Consider the following 16,576-nt stretch of genomic DNA (forward strand, 5'->3'; position numbering starts at 1 on the left):
CTGTTTTGTGCAACCTGAGTTGGGTGGGTGGGTGGTGGGGGTTGGGGTTGTGGTGGTCATTACAGGTGGTCTGAGTACTTGGCTGCAGTCACTTTGCAGATATCCCTATGAGAATCTATCAAGTATGAGTGATTCCCTGCCATGACAAGCAGCCAGATGAGACACTGCTTCATCGATGGTTCACCCATCGTCCTCCTCCTCATCATCATCTTCAATGTTGATGGTAGGTGCGGCTGCTTGTGGAATGCATGGGACCTCATCCACTGGTAACCCTCTCTGTTGAGCGATGTTGTGCAGGACGCAGCACACGTATTATTCTGCACAGCCGGTGAGTATTGAAGGGCTCCCCCAGATCGACCCAGGCACCTGAAGCACATCTTCAGCATTCCTATGGCTTGCTCTATGACAGACCCGGTGGTGCTGTGATTGTCGTTGTACCGCTTCTGTGCCTTGCTGGTGGGATTCCTCACAGGTGTGATGAGCCATATCTGTAGGGGGTATCCCTCATTTCCAAGGAGCCACCCTTTAAGTGTGTCATGTGCATGGAAGAGGGCCGGGATGTTGGATTCGCGCAGAATGAAGGAATGATGGCAGCTGCCCGGGAATTTGGCGCACACCTGCAGAAACCTCTTCCGATGGTCATAAACCAGCTGCACATTGATGGAGTGAAATCCTTTTCTGTTGATGAACATTCCTGGCTCATGTGAAGGTGCTCGGATTGCTACGTGTGTGCAATCAATTGCTCCCTGTATCTGTGGGAAGCCAGCCAGAGAGTGGAAACACACTGCCCTCTCAGTTTGGCTGATGTTGTCGATGAGGAAGTTGACATCGTTGGATGCCCTGGCAAACAAGCCAACTGTGTCCTGTCGTATACACTTATGGGCAAACGACTGAAAGATCCTGGTGATGTCACTGGTGGTGCCCTGGAAGGATACGGAGGCAAAGAAGTTGAGGGCAGTGGTGACATTAATTGCGACGTGCAGTGCGTGGCCACCAGACCCATCTGGGAGCAACTCTGCGTGAAGGAGCCTGCAGAGAGGTTCAGGAAGCTCAGCCTCTGCCTGTAGACCCTCTCACGAGGGTAGTGCCTCCTGTGACGTCGGCCCCTCTGTTGTTTCCCTCTCTGCTCTTCTGCAGGTCCCTGTGGCGCACCTCTGTTGTGGAGCTACAACTCCCAGAACTGCACGCCGTGCCTGGCGCGGATGGTGATGTGCCCCCTCCTCAGATGTAGTGCTGAATACATACATTGTGCCCCCCGCCCCCCCCTCCCCCCCCCCCCCCCGCATCCTGATGGTGTCAGTTTGAGAGGGTCCAAAATGCAGGTAAAGATGTCTGAACAGAAGAATTCTGACTGTAAACAAACAAACCTGAGTCTAATCACTAAACTCCCATCCAAAGGTTTGTCTGAGAGAACTGCTTGCCCTGCTGCAAAAACTCACCTTTTATCCCCATTTGTCAATCGTTGGTTTAAATGTCCAAACGGCTACTGGCTGCAACTTGTCTCCATTTACATGCCGTGTTTCATAGGCCAGGGAAACCCGTTGAGGCAGAGTTAAAATCGTTTGTCTGCCTCAATTCCCACAAATTTAATGGAACCATCTTAATTCTCCCTTTAAATGTCATCCTGCCAATTTTAATTGCCAGCGGGACGTCTGGGTTTCTGAAGCACGCGCACACCGAGATGCGTCTGAGTGAAATTCATTTTTCGGCGCGTCGGAGCTGGGGCTCGTTCCCACTCCCACTTTTACAATTTTTGCTTCCCCCACCCCAACTCACCCATTCTTTGGGGTTAACATCATATCCCAGGTCTCCAATAAACACATGAACAGGAATGAGTTTACTGAAAATTGAACCACATAATTAATGTTGGTTCTGTTGTTCAATTATCATTAAGCCACAGGTTGGTATGCATATATGTAGTGAAACGTCAAAAGGTAGTTCATTTTTGGTAAATCACAGCTGCCGAGCTATTTATACTACACAATATTAAAATAGGTTCATGCTCTGTGTAAATTTTGTGATGATTTTTAAAAAAATCATTAATGGCGAGTCTGCACGCACAGTATAATGCGTTAATCTGCTTTCTTAGTTAACCACCAGTGATGCAGAGTTGGCAAAGTTAACCAGTGTTTCATAATTCTCCAAAGCTCATTGGACTTTTCATGCCGATTTAAAAGCCTGTTGCAAATTATTTCCTTTTCCATACGTACTTCTAGGAACAAGGAGAAACGGCACTACATCTTGCTGTAAGACTGGTGGACAGAACGTCACTTCATGTAGTTGACTTTTTAGTACAGAACAGGTCAGCACTTCATTGAGACATTTTTTTAAAAATTTGCTCTTTTACAAAAAAGTAAGTACGATGGCAAGGCTATTTGATAGCATAATCATTGAGTCTGCAGAAAATTAGTGCTCCAAGTTGCTTATCTGTCATTTTAACCACTACTCAACTGGGCTGTACAGGTAATCGATAGTCACTGTCTTGCCCTATGACTTGCATCTTTGGCTAACTAATATAGCTTAACCATGAGAATCTCTAAGAACTTGATGCCTAATTTCCAACTGGATGAGGACAGGGGTTGTGAACTGGAAGAGATCTTAATGAAATGTTTGTGCTAAATAGTTATTTGACTCTTTAACCTACATTTGTAAAATGGTATTCTTGCTGATATTCCAAGCTTTTTTTTAAATGTTTATTTTACATTGTTAAAAGGAAATTGCCATCAATGTAAACCAAACACTGTGCTTGAATATCATCTTTTAAAATGTAATCCTGTGTATGAATTTGTCAATGTTTGGTCCAACAGTGGGAATCTTGATAAACAGACTACCAAAGGCAGTACAGCATTGCATTACTGCTGTCTAAATGATAATGTGGAGTGTCTTAAGTTGCTTTTGAGGGGCAAAGCTTCCATTGATATAGGTATGTTGTTTAAAATCATGTTTCTTTTAGTACTTGAGAATCCCTTCTATGATGACTAAGGCATGCTTTAAAGTCCTTATATAAAAACAGGAAACATTACAAATACACAGCAGGTCATTCAGCACCTGAAAAGAGAACAAAATAAGTTAACATTTTGGATAGACACCCGTCGTCAGAATTAGAAAAGGAAGATGAGGCCCTGTCAAGCCAGAAGAGGGAGAACAGCAGGTAAAGAGTCATGAATCAGATGTGCTAACTACTGTTACAAAAAAAAACGAAAGATTTAATATCCTTAAAAAAAAAAGAGCTGGAGTGATTTGAAAGGATATACAACAGTCATCTTAGTTAGGCTGCAAAAAGGCATGAATGTCAAAAGATGAGTAAAGCAGATCCAAAACTGGAAGTGGAATTACCCCAATTTCAGCTCCTCTTTCCCATGCAACTATAGCAGATTCAACACCTGTCAATTTGCCTCTTCCCATACCATTGTCCACAACTCAAACATCCTTTCTTTGTAAGCCTTCAATTACAAGTACTTTCTGTTCAAGATGTGTTTTTCCTATTCTGTATTGAGGTGAGAAAATGCCTGCTTAGCTAATAGTTTTGCTGAATATCTCCCTTGTCTGCGACTATAATCCTGATCACCTTGTGCCACAGTACTACAGCTCCACCTCCCATTCCTGCTCCGGCCTTTCCATTTTTGGCCTCCAACACTACTCCACAAAAGCTCAATGCAAGCTTCAGGAATTGTACCTCATGTTCCTCCTGGGCACTCTTCAGTCCTGAGGTTTGAACATTAACTTTAGCAATGTCAGATTTTCTAATTTCATGACTGTTTTTCGCATTCATGTTCTACTTTATTGCAATCTATTTTGGAGCTGTTTTATTCACCTTTTATCTTTCTATTATGTATGTCACAGCCAGGCTGTGGACCATTAAGGGCTCTTTACCTTTTTCTAGTTCTAAAAAAAAACTAGCTACTGCTTTGTAATAGTTTGCAAATTTGACTTGCGATATTTACCTGTTGTTATCCCCTCACACCTTAGTTTTGGTTTGTCCTATAAAGGAGGTCTCGTGTATTTGTTGTTCAAGTTCTGAAGGTCTGTAATCAAAATGTCAACCTATCTTTCAGATGTTGACAGACCTGCACTTCATTTTCAGCTTTTGCTGTTTTCTCTTTTATGTTCTCTCAATTTCATTTCTTCTTTTCTTTTTAGGGCTGTTGCACAACATAAAACAGCAATTTCTCATACTCTCCTCAACTTACATTTTAAAATTAACCTGTGGTCAACTGACAAATCAAGTGAACAAAATGAAATAAAAACTTACAAATACTTCTGCCCATGAAATATGTCAAGTTGGGCTCTTTCTGTCCATATACAGCATTACATGCAAGTCAAAAAATACTTGTAACAAAAATAGTATTTTTGCACATCAGCTTCTTTAGGGTCTTTCTGATTTATGCTACATTTACATTCGTTGTGAATTTGCATTAATAACAATGCAAATGGTATGGTATTATTTACTTTGATCTGTAGTCCTGTTTGAGGTTGGAGTGGAATCGATTTCATTTCTGTCAATGTAAATGTGACATTCAGTAGACTTCAAGTAAATAAGTACAGTTATGAAGAAAGGGTCGGTAAGATTTAGGCTTTTTAATTGAAACGGGACATAAAGGGGGGAATCTAATGGAGATTTTCAAAATTATGAAAGAACAGAATCAAAGGTTACAGTACAGAAGGACGCCATTCAGCCCATCGAGTCCGTGTCGGCTCAATGCAAGATAAATCCAGCTAGTCCCACTCCCCCACCCTTTCCCCACAGCCCTGCAAATTTTTTCCTTTCAGGTACTTATCCAGTTCTCTTTTGAAAGCCATGTTTCGATCTGCCTCCACCACCCCCTCGGGCTGTGCATTCCAGATCCTAACCACTCGCTGTGTAAAAAAGTTTTTCCTCATGTCACCTTTGGTTCTTTTGCCAATCACCTTAAATCTATGTCCTCTGGTTCTTGACCCTTCCACCCATGGGAACAGTTTCTCTCTATCTACTTTGTCTAGATCCTTCATGATTTTGAATACCTCCATCAAATCTCCTCGCAACCGTCTCTGTTCCAAGGAGAACAATCCCAGCTTCTCCAGTCTATCCATGTAACTAAAGTCCCTCATCCCTGGAATCATTGCAGTAAATCTCTTCTGCACCCTCTCTAAAGCCTTCACATCTTTCCTGAAGTGCAGTGCCCAGAACTGGGCACAATGCTCCAGTTGTGGCCAAACCAGTATTTTATAAAGGTTCATCATGACTTCCATACTTTTGTACTCTATGCCTCTATTTATAAAGCCCAAGATCCCGCATGCTTTTTTAACCACTTTCTCAACCTGCCCTGCCACCTTCAATGATTTGTGCACATATACCTCCAGATCGCTCTGTTCCTGTACCCCTTTTAGAGTTGTGCCCTCTAGTTTATCTTGATTCTCCTTGTTCTTCCTACCGAAATGTATCACTTTGCATTTTTCTGCGTTAAATTTCATCTGCCCGTGCCACCAGCCTGTCTATATCCTCTTGAAGTCTATCACTATCCTCCTCACTGTTTACTACCCTTCCAAGTTCTGTGTCATCTGCAAATTTTGAAATAGTGCCCTGTACACCGAAGTCCAAGTCATTAATATATATCAAGAAACGCAGTGGTCCCAGCACTGACCCCTGGGGAACACCACTGTACACCTTCCTCCAGTCTGAAAAACAACCGTTCACCACTACTTTGTTTCCTGTCCCTTAGCCAATTCCGTATCCGTGTTGCTACTGCTGGTTGTGAGAGGGTGAACAGTGCAAGATTGTTCCTATTAATTGGCGAATTGGTAACGAGGGGCATAGATTGCAGATTATTACTGGAAGAATGGAGGGGGACATTAGAATTTTTTTCTTCGAGGTTTATTAGAACATAGAATGCATTTCCACAAGTGGCTATTGAGACAAAGACTATAATATCATTTAAAATGGAATTGGCTAAGTAGTTGAAATGGAAAAATATAAAAGGTTGCAATAAAGGGCAAGGAAATGAGATTGATATAGACAGCTTCATTTGAGGAGCTAGCACAGGCAGGATGGCCTGAATAGTCCTGCTGTGATTTCTGTGATTTGGTGATAAAGATACCCATTAAGTACCTTTCATTCTGGACCCAGTTTTAAAACAAAAGTCTAAATGTTTTCCATATTTGTAGCTGCGTTCCTCCCCTCAACATTCCTCAATAAGACCTGCACATCTGCTTCATAATTCATTCTATTTGTTATATTGGGTGCGCATATAAGAAAATTACACCATGAGAATAGCCCAACATAGGAGCTAACAGCAGCTTTGTTCAATGCAATATCAGTTTGTGAAGCCATAAAAAGAGAACAAGTTCATGCAACATCCAAATGCAACTCATCTGTGTCTTCTGCAAATGCATCATGCTATAATATCACCCTAACCAGTACACAGAATTAATCTGGGTAAAGAGCAAAGTAAAGTGCTGCCAAAACGCATTTAGTTTAGAAAACCCTGATCTAAGCTAAGTGCAGTGTTTCAATGTAATTATAGGTTTAGAGAATCCTGAATATGTAAGATTATGAAGACATATTTGTGCAGTTCTCTTTAATGAATTAAATTGAAGAGCTTTATCCAGATTTCAGTTTACCATATGTCAGTGTTGCTGAGCTTTCAGCTTTATCATGTAGCTTTTGCCAAGTCTGAAACTAAAGTTCTTTTAATTTTAGCAAAAGTCCTGCAAACTGTGAATCATATGAACCGTAAATCTACAGTGGCTAATTTGAGAGTGTTTGTATTTAACTAAAATATGAGTATATTGATTTTAAGAGATTAAATTCCTTTATTTTTAGCCAACGAAGCAGGGGAAACACCACTTGATATAGCTAAACGCTTAAAGCACACACAGTGTGAGGAGGTGGTACGTCTTATATTTACATATTCTTAAATATTCTAAAATTATTGCAAAATCTCCACTTACATTTATGTGATTTTACAAAAATGGTGATTCTGTTATGCAGCTTTCCCAGTCGTTATCAGGCAAATTTAATGCTCATGTACATGTTGAATATGAATGGAGATTGCACCATGAAGATCTGGATGAAAGTGATGATGATATTGAAGACAAGGTAGGAACGTAACATTCAGTCAATTATATTCTGTTAATATAATTTCTCAGCACTGTCTTCCTAATGCTGGATTTTTTTCAAACACACTCGCCACCTTAGAAAATGGAAATTAACCAAATCATCTAATGTTTTGACTGTTGAATCATAACTTTCAAGTCCAATTCAGTACACTAATCTTTCCACTGTATTTCACTCTGGTGTCTGCCGGCCTTAACAAGTGAGCTACTACTTGCCGAGGTTCCTATCTTGAATGTATTGATCCAGTTTTTCGAAAATGAGACGTGTGCCCTGAATTTACCCCTTTCCTATTCTGCCTCTTTAATTTTATTCCCAGTCAATCTTTCCTCCTCCTTGGAAATTTGCTCCAAGAAAGATGATCCATCTTGCCTTTGATGTTATTCCTCAATCACTTTTGCATCTCTTAATTTATGTAGAGTGCTGTTACCTTTCAAATTATTCATTTTGCGCTAATATCGAGATCATCAGTATGATTTCTGCATGACTGTTCCACTGGTGATTTTGTTAACCATTCACACACTTCTAGAATTCTGCTCTTGAACACATTAGAGAATCACCTGTCATAAATATTTATTACTCTCTAGTTTGGCTCAAATTGCACTCTCTCTGCTGTAGTTGATAACTCATCCATTGAAGTTTTTTCATTAACACCGGGGTTCTCTCTCTGACTGTTATTCAACTTCCTCCACTTTAGCCCAATCCCATCCACTCATCAAGTCTAACCAACAGCTACTACCTCTGGTTCTATCTTTAGTGTATCTCTATCTGTTGACATTCTTGGTCTCACTCTCTCTTCTAATCTCAAGTGGTACTCCCACTTCTGCTCCATTTCTCCCCCTCGCACTCCCTCTCTTTCTCTTGTAAAGTTTCACTCCAGGACCTGAGTACATATTCTAGGCTGATATTTTGGTGCAGTAAAGAGGGAACGCTGCATTGTTGGAAGTACTAACTTTGAGATGAAATGTTAAATCAGGGCCCCCAGTGATCGAACAGCACTATTTTAAGAAGAGCATGGGCATTTTCCTGAAGTCCTGACCAACGTCATTACATAGAATTACAGTGTTCTCAGCACAGAAACTGACCATTTGGCCCATGAGGACAGGTTGCATAGACTAGGCTATAAAAGATTAAAGGGAGATCTAATTCAGGTGTTTATGATGATTAAAGGAGTTGATAGTTTCTCTCTGAATTTGGTCTATGCTGCAGTTTATGCTGCACATGAGCCTCCTTCCACTCCCTTCATCTGAACATATCAGGATATCTATTCCTTTCTCCATCATGTGCTTATCCAGCTTTCTCATAAACGCATCTATGCTATTCACCTCAACTACTCCTTGTGGTAGCGAGTTCCACATTCTTACCACTCTTTGGGTAAAAAAGTTTCTCCTGAATTCTGTATTGGATTTATTGGTGACTATCTTGTATTTATGGCCCCTAGTTTTGGTCTCCCCCACAAGTGGAAACATCTTTTCTACATCTACCTTATCAAACCCCTTCATAATTTTAAAGATCTCTATTAGGCCACCGCTTAGCCTCCTTTCTAGAGAAAAGAGCCCCAGCCTGTTCAGCCTTTTCTGATAAGGATATCCTCAGTTCTGGTATCATCCTTGTGAATATTTTTTGTACCATCTCCAGTGCCTCTGTATCCTTTTTATAATATGGAGACCAGAACTGCACACAATTAAGTGTGGTCTAACATCACTGAACAGATTATTGTTTGAGGCTTTGCTGTGCGCATATTGGCTTTGAAATGTTTAGGGGTATTCTGACGATATAAAAGGTGCTATATAAATGCCAGTTCTTTTCCTTTTCCTTTTCCTTCTCCTTCTTGCCCTCCCCTCTCTTTTTCTGTCTCTCCTTTTGTTCTTTCTTTTCCTATGTTACTGGGGCTAAAAGGGTCAAATTATGAGAACAGGTTGCATAGACTAGGCTTGTATTCCCTTCAGTATAAAAGATTAAAGGGAGATCTAATTCAGGTGTTTATGATGATTAAAGGAGTTGATAGTTTCTCTCGAAATACGCTATTTCCTCTGGTGGGGGAGTTCACATCAAGGGGGCATAACCTTAAAATTCGAGCTAGACCGTTCAGAGGTGATGTCAGGATGCAATTCTTCACACAAAGGGTAGTGGAAATCTGGAATACTCTTCCCCCAAAAAGCTGTTGAAGCTAGGTCTATTGAAAATTTCAAAACTGGGATCGATAGATTTGTGTTAGGCAAGGGTAATAAGGATCATGGAACCAAGGTGGGTAGATGGAGTTGAGATATAGATCAGTCATGATCTAATTGAATGATGGAAAAAGCTCGAGGAGCTGAATGGCCTACTCCTGTTCCTATGTTCTTTCTCTCCTTTTCATCTTTCTCTCCTATTCTCTTTTTTTTCTCTCATTTTTTATATTTAATTTTCTTTCTTTCCCCCATTACAATGTTTCTTGCATTTCTCTATTTTATCTTTACTGTTGATGAACTTAGCCATTGGTAAGGTAACATGGTACTCTCTCCATACAAGGACCCCTTTACTTTAGAAGTCCTGACATCATCTAGGATTATACCACTGAAGCAATTGCAGTGCTGGTCTCCTGAGTACCCTTCAGACTATGATGCTGCAAGGATAGCCATATCAAAGTGTATAAAGTCTCCCAAACCATAACTCAAGAAAGTATCTTAAAAAGAGCCCAGCTTTAAACTGCCCCCCCCCCCACCTTACTGTGGAGCACTGAACTTAATGTTTTTGTCCTACTCAAAGTGCCAGACATACCAGTGTAGTACTGAAAAATAAAATATAGAGTATGTTACATAGTTAGCGCCAGTGATACCATGTGAATGAATGTGTCTAATGAAAGTTATTAAACGTTATTGCAGTTTTAACAAAACCTATCCTTTTCAGCAATCCAGTCCCAATAGACCTATCAGTTTCTATCAAGTATCGTATCAGTCGGGAGCAAGCCAGCTTCAGACTCCAACTCCTCTTGGAGTCTTGACAAGAGATTCAGCCAACTCCATAAAAGATAAACAGCGACCATTCATTCCAAGTATGCTGAATAATGAGACGTATGGAACTATACTGAGCTCCAGTCCCCCTCTTTCTGTAATTGATGCTCCTCCACTTCCACCAAGGAACACAAGTAAAGGTGAGCCATATACATCTGATGTGCATTGGCACTCATTCACTGCTTAAGTTCAAATTGTACTCTAAAAGATTTGGTCTAGTTTTTGATATTTCTTAATAATTTCTGTAAAGTGTGTTAAGTTAAATTTAGTATGTTGGCACAGAAATTACTTTTACTCGCAAAGAAGGTGTCAATTAAGTTAACAGTTTATCAAATTATAAGACTTAAGTTATGAGGTCCCTGAGTTTCATTTTGATTTTAGTCCAATCTTCAGTTCCTGGTGTTCAAACAAGCATTTCATCCAGTGTTTGGAAGCCTGCAACTCTCGGAATGGATACTGCAAGCAGGCAACGGTCTGCTTCAGACCCCCCAAACCTTCATCCACCTGTACCACCAGTCCGGGTAACATCAGCAACAGCAAGTATGTGTCTGGTTCTTGATCTCTCATATTTTGGTCAACTTCTGTCTTTTAAGGCACAGTTCATTTATAGGCACTCAAGTCTAGTGGCATTATAGTTAATTAAAATTAGATTTTTTTTCTCCCTTTTTCTTAATTATGCTGTTTCTACTGGTTACATGATCCAACAGGGTGTAGACACATTTGTTTAACTTCTGAAATGGGCATTCTAGATCCTGGGATGGTTGTCTGCTAGTTTAGAGAAATGAAAGCTGAATAGAAGGAAGTCCATTTTACTACTACTGGATTTTTTTTAAAAGCAGTGCATGTGTGAAATGGTCCGTTGCGGACATAGAAAATGGCCTACTGGTACATGTACAATGCATTTGCAAGCAGTGCTTTGTGCACTTGTGAACAGACTGTTCTGCACACAGTCCTTTTTCAAAAAATATATAAATGCCTTTACCATAGTTGGTTTAGGACTGGGCATCCTAGCTGTAGCTGAAGGGGAGCCTTTGTTATATAATGCTTGTAGCAGTCATTTTGAAAAAAGCACAAAACTGTAAGATGTTTTCAAGTTAATGACATTTCATACATGACATTCCAATAGGATTGTTTATTTGTTTATATATATATATATATTTTTAAAACTTACTCGTATCATCCAGAATTACACACACTGAGATTCAATTGATACAATAGGAAGCCAACATTAAAACTCACATGGCATATGCCAGTGATGTTCCATGGGCCACCTGCCAGAGGGTGATGAGATGGGAATCCTTGCTATATATTTTGTTTCCACTCCACACTCAAACTAGGTACTTTGCCATCACTCTATGCTGAGCTAACTTGGTCAAGTTGGTGACTTTACGTGCGGGAGAAGACAGAGTACAAATGTCAGCTGGTTTTCAAATCTATGTCACATAATACCAGGTTACAGCATTCTATCAAATTATTCTTTATCAATTAGTATATGAAACTGCTGCCAAATTCATTATCAAAAAAGTAAGATGTCTCCATTTTTTTTTCCATTTTCATACCCTGCTGAAATCCATTTGGTTTGTTAGATGCATCTTACATACGTCTTTGTCTACCCCGTACTATGTCCCGCTCACCCATCACCCCTGGCTTCACTGACCAATGTTGGCCTTCAGTTCCCCCATTGTGTCAAATTTAAAATTCTCATTCTTGTGTTTAAAACCCGTCATGGCCTTACTTCTCTCTATCTATCTCTGTAACCTTTTCCAGTCCTACAATCACCGTGACCCTCCCCCACAAACTCTCTGTTCCTTGGACTCTAGCCTCTTGTGCAACCTGCCTCCCCTTGCTTCACCATTGGCAGCCCTGCCTTCAGCCACACAAGCACCACGGTCTGAAATTTGCTCCCTAAACCCCTCTCCACCTTCCTCTCCTCCTTTAAGGCCCTCCTTAAAACCCACATCTTCAATCATACTTTTGGTCATCTCTCCTAATATTTCTTTCTTTGCCTGCACATACATTTTGTCCTTATAGCTTTGTGAAGCGCTTTTGGATATAGATCTCCACCATAGACTATCTCCTGTATATAATAAATTATTCCATTATGAGGGATTTTGAGAGACTCTGGTTTGACCATCTTGCTGCTACAAGACCCTCACTTCTTCATGGCAGAAACTAAGTGACTGGGGAGAATTAACTAAAATGTGAACCTATTAAAGGGGAAGTGATGTTCAGAGGGAGTACTTATTGTTCCAAGTACTCCCCTATTTGATAAGAGATAAAGAGATAATGTTTTATAAAATGTAGATTTTATTATCTCCATGGAAATCTTTGAGTTGGATCTTCATTCCCTGCTAGGCTACTCTATGACCTCTTTGATGTGGAGTGTCCCAGAGAAGCTCCATTGAAAATAATGGGCCTGCAATTTCAGATTGGCTTGAGAGTCGACCTGAAGCTACGGGAAACTATGCTAACAGTTATGGATGCAGAGTATCCACCTAGACTTTACTTCCCCTTTAAGTTATTTTCTATCTTTCAGACCCTTCACCACCAACTCCAGTAGCAAAGACGAGCAGTGTTATTGAAGCAATGAGTCTCCAGTTAAAACAATCACAGCCCCAACAGCAGCAACAAGGTTCTCCGCAGCAAGCCGCTCAGAATAAAAAACCACTGCCACCACCATTACCTCCACAGCCACCACTTCGCATTTCACAGCAGAAGTCGTCATCCAGGTAATAAATTTTATATGTGTAGCTTGTCACTATAATATTTATTTATTTAGCTTCAATATTTACTGCACATATATAGCTTAAAAAATAAAATTTGGTGAAAGGCACTAAATTGTATTGGCATGATGGCTGGATTGTGGTGGCAAAACCTTTGGTGATATTTGAGAGACAGTTGGATGAAGGGGGTGTCGATTTTTCTAGATGGATGAGCAGAGATAAACAAATAGCCTTGTTCATCTATAATTATCTTGTGACCTCCATGTGAAATTCCTCATTGTTCCATTCTTGGCTTGGATTAAAAATTTCTTCATCAATATCTCATTCTGTGCCCTCTTGTTTCCTGTAACTCTCCCTCTTTTTCTCCCCCCACTCTGATCAAAAATCCATAGCAATTATGGTTATAAAGTATGGGAAATAAATAAAAGTGGAAAACTGTAGGGAAAATTAGAAAAAAAAAATATTTTAGGGTTCCCAGTGATAGTGAATTTCATTAGTTCTCAGTCATAGAATGAGTTGTTATATACAGGTGATATGCTATCATGTTTTTAGGGATTTTGAGAGACTCTATTTGTTCATCTTGCTGATTCTAGATCCCCACTTCCTCAGCTGAATGAAGCTGTGTGAAACGAAGTGGCTGGGGAGAATTGACCAAAATAATTATGTGAAATAACTAAATAAAATATTATGACTGAAATAAATTTTTATGCTCATTTTAGAACCTCTTTGTCATCTGTTCACAGCTCTGATCGAACATCTACAGTTAAAAGACTGTCCACGGTACCTGGACCTGTACAATCACTGCAGTCAGGTGAATAAACAGTTTTTTTATTAACGACTCATCATTGCTGATAGTAGATTCTATAACTGAGATATCTAATCACAATGAAAGTGAACCTCACAGTTATAATTTACTGTCTTTCAGTTTTCTGCACTCACTCTGTTTAGATTATTTCAATGTCTCTATGCCTCATAGTTTTGATCATTTTTTGTGGCTGACTGAATAGCTCATGAACAAGGAAACTGTAAATTCGTCTGCCTCATTTCCACAGGACACATTGAGTATTAGGTTATCACATTTTATGCGTTTTTATAAATTTTTTTGCCATTTTTTCTCAAAGCAGAAAATGGCATCACTAATATGTTGTGATATGTCTTGGAAACATGGTGTATACTTCCAGTTGTTTTTCCATATGTTGTGATGATATATATTTAAAAAGCGTTGGAAGTTCCCACCCCCTTCAATTTTCTCACCTTTTCCCCTGAAGATGGTGGCTTATGCTTTGGTGTGGAAACAGAAGGAATGATGGCACCTATGGAACCATGCCAAGTGCCCATCTTTTACATGTGATGCTAGGCAGTGAGCGTTGGCAGGCACTTCAACCAAGCTTTCAACCTACTTTAATCTATGCCATGTAAATCAATATATGTTGCTTAGTGGTAGCACACTCTCTTCTGATTCAGAATGTCATGGGTTCAAGCCTCACTCCAGAGACTTGGAACAAATAACTAGGCTGATATTTTAATACAGTACTATAAGGAAGTGCTGCACTGATGGAGGTACTGTCTTTTGGGTGAGATGTTAAACCAAGGCCCTGTCCCCTCTCAGATGGACAGAAAAGCACTATTCAAAGAAGAACAGGGGGGTTCTTGGCCAACATTTATCCCTCAACCATCACCAGCAAAATATATTATCTTATAATTTACCTGTTTGTGGGACCTTTCCGTTTAGATTGATTGCCATGTTGCCCTACATTATGACAGTGACTACACTTCAGAAATGGCTGTGAAGCACTTTGGGACACCCTGAGGTTGTGAAAGGCGCTATATAAATGCAAGTTTGTTGTTATAGAATCTTGCCAGAAAGCAAGATAGATCAAAATGTAATTGTGTCAAACTTAGTCAAAACTATTTCCCAACATTTACTGAGTGTTGCTATTTGTTCACACTCCAATAGGAGATGCTTTCCTGGGAGCCGACACTGCACCAAAAAAGCCAGGACATGCACCTAATTCTGCAAATCTAAACAAAGCTCCAGCACCAATGCCACGAAAGTCTCAAATGGTATATATCAGACAATTCTTTAAAAAAAAAATTTGCTTTGATTTTTAAAGATTTCAAAAATCTTTGGTATCTTTCTAGTCAAACTTTGCTCTTTTTAAAAACAAAACGTTATCTTTTTAACTTCTGTATCAAATTAATTTCCAGTAAACTACTTTAGTATTTTTTTCATTGACAGATAAGTAGTATTAAAAGGAGTGATTTATAAAGTAGCTCCCACTATTTTGTTTTTAAAGCAAAAGTTCTTAAAATTCACATGTGCATGACAAGTCTGTCTTTTATCTTGCTTTTTACTTTGCAGTCAACCCGTGGAGACTATTATCAAGACTTCTAATGTTACAAGCTACTTGAAATCCTGTTGAAAACTATTACTGACAATTAAAATAGACTAGGGTTAATGTGCAAAGATGTATGTAGTAGTAGTATAGAAGAAAGTCTCAATTGGAGAATGGAATTTTAATTGTAAGTTTCTTCAAAGTGATGTCGGAAACCATCCTTTGATATGAGTGCAAATTAAATCGATACAAATTATACTGCAGAGAAAATGATCCATTTAAGCCAGTCTTTGTTGCAGAAAGGGATACTGAAGCAGCCAGGCTAGTTCAGAACTGACAACACTGGAGTGAATTCATTTGGCTGTTGAGCTGACTGATGGGAATTTGGTACTAGTTTGGCAGACTCCCTTCAATATTTGGAATATCCAACATTATTGAAGGTGTGCCATTGTTTGTGCATGCTTGAGAGTTATGTAATCAAAATTATTTTATGCGTGTGCAGACATATGAACATTTGTTTTAAAAATATTAGATCTTCAAGAAACTTTAGAACTAGAAGAAAAATTTAGGACGCCATTTATTTAATTCAACCTGGAGCATTCATAATTCTATTTGTATTTGTGGCCTGCTTTGTTCTGTGATATTTAATTTGCTTTCTATTATTTTAGATGAAATCAAAACCAAGACGAGTAAAAGCAGTTTATAACTGTAGTGCAGATAACCCCGATGAGCTCACTTTCTCGGAGGGTGAGATTATTATTGTTGATGGTGAGGAAGATCCAGAATGGTGGGTAAGTGGTGCAGATATTTGGTAACATTGTTAAGATTCTGTTAAAGGATCATAAAATCACTTTCTAACTGGCAAAGGCAAACTGTTCAGATCTAACTTTGTATCCTATACCCTTCTGTCAAAGTATTTGTGAGGTAATCAATTGTGTGATGAACGGGTAGCCATGTAACAGCAAAACTGTCAGTCTCACTTTCACTTAAGGAGATTACTTTAAATCATTGTCTACTATATTTGAATTCCATTAAGGTCAAATTGGCTAATCTCAGCTAAGATCCCTTCAAGCATGCTTTCTGAGGTGGTGGATAATCTTTCCGTGTTGATTGAGGAGAATTGTGTATTTTTTGTGTTGAGGAACTGAAGAGATGACTTGAATGAAGGGTAAAAATGAAAGACTCCTGATAATTTCTGATACTGCATTATATGACTAAGTATTGCAATGTCTTTGGGCACCTAATCAGATTTATCAAATACTTGTATTAGTCTGTAATATACACTGAACTAGACATTTTGTACATGTTCTTAAAAATGGAGCAATGTTACAAAGTGTACATACCTTGCTGAGAAACTTATGCCATCGAATCAGGATACATCCTGACTGCTGCCAGCAAAAAAAAATTAAAACTGGATAATGCTCCTCCAAACAA

The 16,576-nt window shown here is 39.4% G+C and overlaps 1 protein-coding gene across 1 annotated transcript in view; it reads left to right on the plus strand.

Annotated features, from left to right (window-relative positions):
• Positions 1 to 16,576, plus strand: part of asap2a (ArfGAP with SH3 domain, ankyrin repeat and PH domain 2a) — a 216,825-nt gene that overhangs the window by 197,485 nt on the left and 2,764 nt on the right. The window contains exons 18-27 of the mRNA XM_067984242.1: positions 2,217 to 2,302; positions 2,808 to 2,923; positions 6,800 to 6,867; positions 6,968 to 7,075; positions 9,980 to 10,223; positions 10,465 to 10,623; positions 12,620 to 12,812; positions 13,550 to 13,617; positions 14,764 to 14,870; positions 15,811 to 15,933. Coding sequence (XP_067840343.1) covers positions 2,217 to 2,302; positions 2,808 to 2,923; positions 6,800 to 6,867; positions 6,968 to 7,075; positions 9,980 to 10,223; positions 10,465 to 10,623; positions 12,620 to 12,812; positions 13,550 to 13,617; positions 14,764 to 14,870; positions 15,811 to 15,933 — 1,272 coding nt within the window. The remainder of the gene's footprint in view (positions 1 to 2,216; positions 2,303 to 2,807; positions 2,924 to 6,799; positions 6,868 to 6,967; positions 7,076 to 9,979; positions 10,224 to 10,464; positions 10,624 to 12,619; positions 12,813 to 13,549; positions 13,618 to 14,763; positions 14,871 to 15,810; positions 15,934 to 16,576) is intronic.

This window comes from Heptranchias perlo, chromosome 5, assembly GCF_035084215.1.
Source record: "Heptranchias perlo isolate sHepPer1 chromosome 5, sHepPer1.hap1, whole genome shotgun sequence".
Lineage (NCBI taxonomy): Eukaryota > Metazoa > Chordata > Chondrichthyes > Hexanchiformes > Hexanchidae > Heptranchias > Heptranchias perlo.